Consider the following 11,019-nt stretch of genomic DNA (forward strand, 5'->3'; position numbering starts at 1 on the left):
ATTCTTTGCAGAAATATTGCATAGTGAGAGTATGTAGATATTCTTCATCATGACGATTTCCGTTTTTTCCAAATGCTAGAGTAATAAAAACATAGCTTCACCATCGCAACTATTTGATCACCTAGCACCTTGGAGGTTTTCTATTCTGAATCTTATAGCGATTTTATCACTATAACTTAGCTTATACCAAGATTACTACTTGCTCATTTAGTATCAATATTTGATCTAAAAGATATAGATAAAAAGCTGTCGATAAATGCACATTAACATAATAAGGATATTCAATATGTGTGTATAAACGTGTGTATATGTATATATACATACATACATATATAGTTTTTATTGATATTTTTATACTGCGTTTAATGGCAAAGTAGAGGTAAATCAATGTGTTCTATGCATTAGCTGTCAGAGTGTTATCTTTAGTATTTTACCTAAAATGGTTATCAAATGCATATGAGAGAATCTTTGCCTAGAAAAAACCCCTTTATACTGACGAATATAACTATCATATTCCAACCTGCTATCTGATGAGCGACCATACCCAATTTACATTGTATTTGCATTAGACATTTGTTTTTGATTGTGTACAGAGCAAAGAGTGCATTGTCCTCCTTTGGCCTTTAATTACCCCAGTGACTTGTGTCATTTCATAAGCTCGGCGTAAGGATCGGCAAGTTTTTGAAGTTCGGAGAAAAAGTCCCGCCCTTTGACTCTAATGAATTTTGGGGCTTAGATATCAATAAAAAGACGTAATGAGTCACCTGACCTTCCCTGTACAGTCACTTAATTCTACAAAAGTAATATTTAATCACCTTTTTTGACAACAACCGCCATTACGTCATGCAGAGTGTTAATGAGTTCACAGAGGTATTGCATATAATGACACCGAAATGTTGCGGTTGCTGATGAATGATAATATGATTTTCATAAAATTAATCAATACACACACACACACATATATATATACATATATATATGGACATATGTATATATATATATATATATATATATATATATATATATATATATATATATATATATATATATACATACACATATACACATATACACATATACACATATGTACATACATACATACATACATATATATACATACATACATATATATATATACATACATATATATATACATACATATATATATATATATATATATATATACATATATATATATATATATATATATATATATAAACTAAACATACACTTTTGTATACATGACATGATTTTAAAAGGTCATACATTGTCATGAATACTATGCAGAAGCTACATAAATTTATGCCAAATTTGTTTGCCATTATGTACAATACCACTTTGAACTCATTAACACTCTGCATGACGTAATGGCGTTTGTTGTCGAAAAAGGTGATTGAATATTACTTCTGTAGAATTAAGTGACTGTACTGGGAAGGTCAGGTGACTCATTACGTCTTTTTATTGATATCTAAGCCCCAAAGTTCACTCGGGTCAAAGGGCGGGACTTTCTCTCCGAACGTCAAAAAACTTGCCGATCCTCACGCCGAGCTTAAGAAATGACACGAGTCACTGGGGGTAATTAAAGGCCAACGGAGGACAATGCACTCTTTGTTCTGTACACAATCAAAAACAAATGTCTAATGTAAATACAATGTAAATGGGGTATGGTTGCGTAGCAGATTGATTACTTCTTAGCAGGTGTTGTTAGTATGTGATACTAATGCATGATACGAAGATATTTTTGTTGTTTCTTAAATAATAGATTTTGACCGTTTTGATCTGAACTATATTAATTTTCTTTTGACGTCAGTGTTATTATCAGCAAGTTGTTTGACCTCTGTAAAGCGTCATGCCCCTTGACCTGAACTGATCAATAATCCTTGCTCAATAACCATAAACGAACAAAGAGAACAAGAACTGATGGAAAGTTTAAATGAATGAAATCAAAAGCCTATTGCCAAAAGTAAGGAAAAGCGATGCCTTTTAGGTACACAACTTAAAACATCACATCAATTGTTTGCATATAATCATGATTTTAAAATGTATATATATATGTATATATATATATATATATATATATATATATATATATATATATATATATATATATATATATATATATATATATATATATTACAAGGCGCAAAATACTCTTCTACCTTGACACACTCGATCTAAGAAAATGTATATGATAATGATATAGCTAATCTTTTCTTGTCAAAATATATATTTATAACTATATGTGCCTTTATAACAGAACAGAATGGATCAATATTATACACTAATATTTTTCATGTGTCTCTTCCATCATTTATGTCATTTGTGTCCAGACCTCCTTGAGATTAGTTCCCCAAACTAAGGATGCATATTTCAAATAAGGACAGTGACATTAATACGTATACAGCTTTTAACTTCAGCAACACGAAACTCGGAACTAAGAAAATTGCTATAGTGATAATAATATAAGTTTTCTTCTCTTATTGATTCAATATATTTATCAATATGTATATTTATACAGTATTTACAAGTATGCTCGATGCGTCAGTTCATGTAGTATGATCCAGAACTGTATCCACTGCAATTGCTACCGTCACTGTTGTAGCCGCTGCTGTAGTCTGTGCTGTGACTGTTGTAGTAATTACCATCGACGATAAAAGCACTGCTTCCAGAGTTAATGCTATTGTAACCATGTTGAAAAGTGTTTCCATGTTGGGGATATTGGAGATCTTTGACAGTTTCGTCGATGTAGAAACCTTGGTGGTGGAGGGAGAACTGCTCAGGTTGAACGCCATAACCGCCATATTGTGGCTGCTGGCTGAAGGAGTCGCTGAAAGTGACGTCGTTCATAGGACTCCCTGGACGACTGTCGGAGTCCGAGTCAGACTGGAGGGTGTCCTGAAGGTCGCTGATGTAGTCGATGACGTGTTCGATGAGTTCCTGTCTGGACACCTTGCGATTCTTGGGACACTGAGGCACCATAGCCTTGAGTGAATCGAGGTAGAGGCGCATCTGTGCCTTATCGGATGCCATGCTAGAGTTAGCGGCAAGGGCGGTCGCCATGGCAGTGGCCATTGTTCTATCATAAATGGTGTTCATTTCTATAAAGAATTTCTGAGACCAGATGATACGATAAGGACAGAGGCTGGTAAAAGCTATAGTTAATGTTTACCTGGACGAGATTATATAAGCCAGGTATCAAGAAAAGACGTCCTTGACCACGCCTCTTGTGACGTGGAAAGTTTTGATTGGTTTAGTAAAAAAAAAGAAAAAAAAAAAAAAAAAATTGTCGCCAAAGTAATAAGTCTATGATCATTATTCTGTCACTTTGTGATAAGAATAATTGGAGTTATACAGTCAATAACGCAAAATAATGATTTTTTTCACTTGAATAAGAAACTAGGGCACCTCTAAACCTGATAGAAAAGTATAGGTACTTGAAATGGAACGTACTTTCCTACATATGAAAGTGACCTTATAACACCTCTCCATTTCTACCTTTTATTTATTTACTTTTCCTTTCATCAGTATTAAGATTTGTTGATTAGTCAAGAAGCGGAATACCTTGCCGATACTAACAATGACTACGACATGTATTGGACTTTTTACGTTTAGAAGGAAGATGAAAAAAAGAAAAAAGAAAAAAAAAGAAAAGAATAGTGCAAAATATTTCTTAGGAACGATGTTCTTCTGATTCCCCGAAATGTGTTATAGTATACACGTACTATTTCACTGTGGTGTCATTACGAAATGATAAACGTATAACGGCTAAAATAACTTCTGCATAACTCATATGATGTAACGGTATTTGGTGTAAAAATTATCAACACCTGTTCAAACAATATGTTCTGTTAAAGACTATGATCTCTAAAGGTCATAGTAATAATTGTTCGCAGAAACCAAATCATATTTCATAATTCTTTTTTCATTCATATATACTCAAAAATCAATGTATACATAAACAATCATGGAACGTATTGTTTGTGATCTAGTATGACCTCAGTGTCAGTAGAGGAAGATGCAGGAGTATATCCCTCAAACTACAAATAGAGATAATGGATACTGATACTTTGAAAAATATATATTTATCTATAAATCTCTTTATACAATATTTACAAGATTATTTGATATTTTAAATTGTGCAGTACAACCTAGAGCTGTGACGTAACTGTTGTAAAGAAGTTATCGCCGCTTATAAAAACCCTACAAGCAGAATCGATGGAATTGTAGCCAAATCTGAAAGCGAATCTAAGTTTGATTTTGATGGAGAATACTTGCATTGTCATTAGAATAGAAACATTTTTGGTATTGGGCAAGTTGAACGCCATAACAGTAATATTGCTGAAACAGACACCGCCCATAGGACTCCCTGTACGAGTGTCGTATGAACCCTAAAGCTAAATACAGAATTTATAATCTCATAATCATTTACACGAGCTAATCATATAAAGAAATAAGCAAACTTATCTAGGTTCCGTATTCTATCTATTGTTCTTCCGTGACTATGTGTGAACCTTTGATATTCATTTGCTTTTGGATGTTTAGTGCAATAAGCGCCCTGGCCTTGGCTTTTAATTACCCCAGTGTCTCACGTAACTTTTTTGACGTTTGAAAAAAGTCCCGCCCCTTGACCTCAAGTGTCTGTAATCATTAAGGTAAACTTAAAAAAGAATCAAGGTGATCAGTATTGAGTCTAATTAAATTTTATGTTTATCTATACAGTTGTAGAATTATTGTTTATACGTGTATTTACCATAATGTTTGTTTATGTACAAAAAATGTATAAGTACAAGTAAAAATTGTTGCGACGAAACAGTGACTTTGGTGAACTTTAGCTGTGGATTTTGCCAACAAAAGTGAATAAATATTACCTCTTAGTAATTAAGTGACTGCACTAAATGGTTCAGGCGAAGAAAAGGTCATCTAAGATAAGCTACTTGAGGTTAATAGCTTTTCTCTCTTTACTTCAATGACCTATTCGTTAATTGACTCATGAGAAAAGGGAGTAATTAATAAATTATGAAATCACACAATAACCTTATACATTTCCCGTTGTCCTACGATATATCAAGATGTAGACCAAATTCCCTTTGATCTAATCATATCAATGGTAGCTTTGCCATTGACCTGAGGTTTATATAACTACACTCGGGTATATAAGTCACTCCTTTGTCTATGTTATCAATAATTTTGGTCTTAACAGTTCGTAAACAGGAAAATCAGTCAGACTCGGACTTCAACAGTCCTATAGACGACGTCTGTTTCAACGACTCTTTCAGCCACAGACACAATACTGCGGTTATGGCGTTCAATCTGCCCAATGCCACTGATATTTCTACTCTAATGACACTGCTAATATTCCCCATCAAACTCAACACAGATTTTTTTTGCAACAAGGTTACAACTCTATCAATTCTGCTTTCAGGTGGTTATAACTTCTCCAGCACAAATTACAGCTGTGAATGGCGAGGAAGATCACGTTAAAGCGTTAAAAGCAAAGTGAAGCAATTCATTTTGCCTAAATAACATTACTTTTCAGCATTCGCAGAGCATCCCTCCTGATAAATATTTTGCAATATGAAATTTTACATTGCCCTTTGATGTATCTTCCAAGAGTAAAAAGCGCAATATCTAACGTTATGGTATTAAAAGACTGATGAAAGGATGAATGATTGAATAAAAGGTAGAAATGGATAGGTGTATAAGGTCACTTTCAGATGTATTAAAATAGGTTTCATTCCAAGTACCTATCATTTTCTTTCGGCTTTAGAAGTACTGTACAGTTTCTTATTCAAATGAAAAAAGTCATATTTGCTCTTTTCACCAAGTGACAAAATAACTAGCAAATGATAGAACTTCAAACATTGGCGAGAATTTTCCACTGAACCAATCAAAACTTTCCACGTCACAAGAGGCGTGGTCAAGGACGTCTTTTCTTGACAGCTGGCTTATATAATCCCGTCCAGGTAGAAATCAACTAGATAATTTACTAGCCTCTGTCCTCATCGCATTATCTGGTCTCAGAACTTCTTCATAGAAATGAACACCGTTTATGATAGAACAATGGCCACTGCCATGGCAACTGCCCTCGCCGCTAACTCTAGAATGGCATCCGATAAGGCACAGATGCGCCTCTACCTCGATACACTCAAGGCTATGGTGCCTCAGTGTCCCAAGAATCGTAAGGTGTCCAGACAGGAACTCATCGAACACGTTATCGACTACATCAGCGACCTTCAGGACACCCTCCAGTCTGACTCGGACTCCGACAGTCGTCCAGGGAGTCCTATGAGTGACGTCACTTTCAACGACTCCTTCAGCCAGCAGCCACAATATGGCGGCTATGGCGTTCAACCTGAGCAGTTCTCCCTCCACCACCAAGGTTTCTACACCGACGACACTGTCAAAGATCTCCAACATCCTGAACATGGAAACACTTTCCAACATGGTTACAATGCCATTAACTCTGGAAGCAGTGCTTTTATCGGCGGCGGTAACTACTACAACAGTCACAGCACAGACTTAAGCAGTGGCTACAACAGTGACGGTAGCAATTGCAGTGGATACAGTTCTGGATCATACTACATGAACTGAAGCATCTAGCGTACTTGTAAATATTGTATAAAGGCATATATAGATATAAATATATATATTGATAAGAGAAGAAAAGTTATATTATTATCATATAATTTTTTATAGATCGAGTGTGTCAAGGTAGAGGAGTATTTTGCGCCTTGTCGGAATGATGGTAATTCATTCTCTTTTTTTTTTTTACACATTTTAAAGTCATGATTATATGTAAACAATTGATTTTGTGTTCGAAGTTATGTACCTAAAAGGCATCGCTTTTCCTTATCTTTGACAATAGGATTTTAATTTCATTAATTTAAACTTTCCATCAGTTCTTGTTCCCGATCCTTACGCCGAGCTTATGAAATGACACAAGTCACTGGGGTAATTAAAGGCCAAAGGAGGACAATGCACTCGTTGCTCTGTACACAATCAAAAACAAATGTCTAATGTAAATACAATGTAAATTGGGTATGTTCGAATAGCAGATTGATTACTCCTTAACAGGTGTTAGTATGTGATTATCAAATCCATCAGTGTAAGCGAGCTTATTCAGTGCTGTATAAAACTTTGTAGGCAAGGATTTTCTTACATGCATTTGGTAACCAATTTAGGTAAAAAACTTTAGATAAGACACTGATAGGTAATGCTCAGAACATTTATTAATTTACCTGTACACATACATGCACACATGTGCACACACACACACTCACATATGTATATACATACATACATGCATATATGTATATATATATATATATATATATATATATATATATATGCACACATACATACACAAACATACACACTCCCGCGCGCGAGCACGCGCATGTACACGCACACACGCATACACAAACACACACACACAGATACACACACACACACACACACATATATATATATATATATATATATATTTGTATATATATACATATATACACACACACATAGACACATACACATATATATGTATACATATATAATCGTATATTTCGTTCATATTCTTTTCGATCTACGTTTCGTTTACCGGACAATGTAAACAAACGAGCAGTACCGGACAATAACTGTCAGAGTTTCATTTCAAGTGTCCATCTTTTCCTTTAGACTTTAAAAGTACTTTGTAGTTTTTCATTCAAGTGATTCTCAATAAAGTAAAAAAAAGTCATATTTACTTCGGATTATTTATTGTATATTTGTTCTGGTCACAAAGATAGATCAATTAGCAAGTAATGACATTAGAACTAATAACATTAGCGATAGTTTTCCACTGAACCAATCAAAACTTTCCACGTCACAAGAGGCGTGATCAAGGACTTGTTTTCTAGACACCTGGCTTATATAATCCCGTCCAGGTAAAGATGAACCATAGCTTTTACCTGGCAGTGTCCTTGTCACATCATCTGGTCTCAGTTATTCTTGAACATAAAAATGAACACCGTTTACGATAGAACAATGGCCACTGCCATGGCGACCGCCCTTGCCGGTAACTCTAGCTTGGCATCCGATAAGGCACAGATGCGCCTCTACCTCGATACACTCAAGGCTATGGTGCCTCAGTGTCCCAAGAATCGTAAGGTGTCCAGACAGGAACTCATCGAACACGTCATCGACTACATCAGCGACCTTCAGGACACCCTCGAGTCTGACTCGGACTCCGACAGTCGTCCAGGGAGTCCTATGAACGACGTCACTTTCAGCGACTCCTTCAGCCAGCAGCCACAACATGGCGGCTATGGCGTTCAACCTGAGCAGTTCTCCCTCCACCACCAAGGTTTCTACACCGACGACACTGCCAAAGATCTCCAATATCCTCAACATGGAAACACCTTCCAACATGGTTACAATAGCATTAACACTGGTAGCAATGCTTTTATCGGCGGCGGTAACTACTACAACAGTCACAGCACAGACTTCAGCAGCGGCTACAACAGTGACGGTAGCAATTGCAGTGGATACAGTTCTGGTTCATACTAAATGAACTGAAGCATCTAACATATTTGTAGATATTGTATAAAGGCATATATAAATATAAATATATTTTTCAATATGAGAAGAGAAGCTATATTATTATCATATAAATTTTCTTAGATCGAGTGTGTTAAGGTAGAAGAGCATTTGTGTCTTGTCGGAATGATGGTAGTCCTTTTTTTTCACAAATTTTAGAATCATGATTATATGTAAACAATTGATTTTGTGTTTCAAGTTGTGTAGCTACTAGGCATCGCTTTTCCTTACCTTTGACAATAGGCTTTAAATTTCATTTATTTAAAATTTCCATCAGTTCTTGTTCTCTTTGTTCGTTTATGGTTATAAAGCAAGGATTATTGGTCAGTTCAGGTCAAGGGGCATGACGTTTTACAGAGGTCAAACAACTTGCTGATAACACTAATGTCAGCCCTTAGTCTATGTCATAATGATGTTTGTTGTCACTAAATTCAGTTGAATATACTTCTGAACGATTTGGTGACTGCACTAAGTTGGTCAGGTATCCAATTATTCCAGTTAATGTTCCGGTTCTCGTATTTGTATATAAGTCACAAACCTGGTTCAGGTCAAGAAGAACAACGCAAAACAATTGAAGTAATTAAAGAACAAGAAAGATACACACCATGGTTTTCTATGATGTCAAGAAGACGAAACTCGAATCGCAATCAGTAAACTAAAACATATGTCAGTCTAAGCTAAGAATATGTTTTAGAAATCCAATTCAACTGCCATAGCAAATCAACCGATAGTAAAAAAAAAAAAAAAAAAAAAAAAAAATATATATATATATATATATTATATATATATATATATATATATATATATATATATATATACATATATATATATATATATATATATATATATATATATATATAGTTCAAATCAAAACGGTCAAAATCTATTATTTGAGAAAGAGCAAAAATATATTCGTATCATGCATTATAATACTTCTAATAGACAGGTATGGCTGAGCACCTCAATCTGCAGGTTTGGGTCTCAATCCAGAAATATTGCATATTGAGGGTATGTTGATATTCTTCATCATGACGATTTTTTTTTTTTTTCAAATGCTAGAGTAATAAAAACATAGCTTCACCATTGCAATTATTTGATCACCTAGCACCTTGGAGGTTTTCTGTTCTAAATCTTATAGCGATATAGATAGAAAGCTGTCGATAAATACACATTAACATAATAAGGATATTCAATATATGTATATATTTACATATATAGTTTTTATTGATATCTTTATACTACAGTTAATGGCAAAGTAGAGGTAAATTAATAAATGTTCTGTGCATTAACTGTCAGAGTGTTATTTAAAGTCTTTTACCTAAATTGATTATCAAATGTATATTAAGAAAATCTTTGCCTAAAGAAGACGTTTTATACAGTTCTTTGAATAAGCCCTTTTACACTGACGAATATGAGTATCATATTCTAATACCTGCTATCTGATGAGCGACCATACCGAACTTACATTGAATTTGCATCAGACATTTGTTTTTGATTGTGTACAGAGCAAAGAGTGCATTGTCCTCCTTTGGCCTTAAATTACCCCAGTGACTTGTGTCATTTCATAAGCTCGGCGTGAGGATCGGCAAGTCTTTTGACGTTCGGAAAAAAAGTCCCGCCCTTTGACCCGAGTGAACTTTGGGGTTTGGATATCACTAAAAAGACGTAATGAGTCCCCTGACCTTCCCAGTACAGTCTCTTAATTCTACAGAAGTAATATTTAATCACCTTTTTTGACAACAAACGTCATTATTTTTCATGCAGAGTGTTAATGAGTTCAAAGTGGTATTGCATATAATGACACCGCCAAGTTGCGGTTGCTGTTAAATGATGATATGATTTTCCTAAAAATAATCAATCACTTACCATACAACGTCTTTCAGATGATTATATATAAGTATATAAACACACACACACACACACACACACACACACACACACACACACACACACACATATATATATATATATATGTATATATGTATATATATGTACATATGTATATACACATACACATATGTACATACATACATATATATATATATATATATATATATATATACACACAAACATACACTTTTGTATACATGAAATGATTTTAAAAGGTCATACAATGTCATGAACACTATGCAGAAGCTACAGAAATTTATGCCAAAATTGTTTATTGTCATTGTATACAATACCACTTTGAACTCATTAGCTTAAATATTAGTTCTGTAGAATTAGGTGACTGTACAGGGAAAGTCAGGTGACTCATTACGTCTTTTTATTGATATCTAAGCCCCAAAGTTCACTCGGGTCAAAGGGCGGGACTTTTTCTCCGAACGTCAAAAAACTTGCCGATCCTCACGCCGAGCTTATGAAATGACACAAGTCACTGGGGTAATTAAAGGCCAAAGGAGGACAATGCACTCTTTGCTCTGTACACAATCAAAAACAAATGGCTAA

At 34.7% G+C, this 11,019-nt stretch overlaps 2 protein-coding genes across 2 annotated transcripts; both read left to right on the forward strand.

Moving 5' to 3' along the window:
- Positions 1-6,036: 6,036 nt before the first annotated feature.
- LOC147471246 (uncharacterized) lies at positions 6,037-6,591 on the forward strand. The gene has a single exon (XM_086540183.1). It carries the CDS (start codon positions 6,037-6,039, stop codon positions 6,589-6,591), a length of 555 nt encoding a protein of 184 aa, XP_086396309.1.
- A 1,404-nt stretch (positions 6,592-7,995) lies between these two features.
- LOC147471247 (uncharacterized) lies at positions 7,996-8,541 on the forward strand. Its single transcript, XM_086540184.1, has one exon. It carries the CDS (start codon positions 7,996-7,998, stop codon positions 8,539-8,541), a length of 546 nt encoding a protein of 181 aa, XP_086396310.1.
- The last annotated feature ends 2,478 nt before the right edge of the window (positions 8,542-11,019 follow it).

The sequence above is a fragment of the Penaeus japonicus genome, unplaced genomic scaffold (assembly GCF_977035675.1).
Source record: "Penaeus japonicus unplaced genomic scaffold, GWHDUDI00000001_assembly GWHDUDI00000009, whole genome shotgun sequence".
In the NCBI taxonomy this organism is placed as follows: Eukaryota; Metazoa; Arthropoda; class Malacostraca; order Decapoda; family Penaeidae; genus Penaeus; species Penaeus japonicus.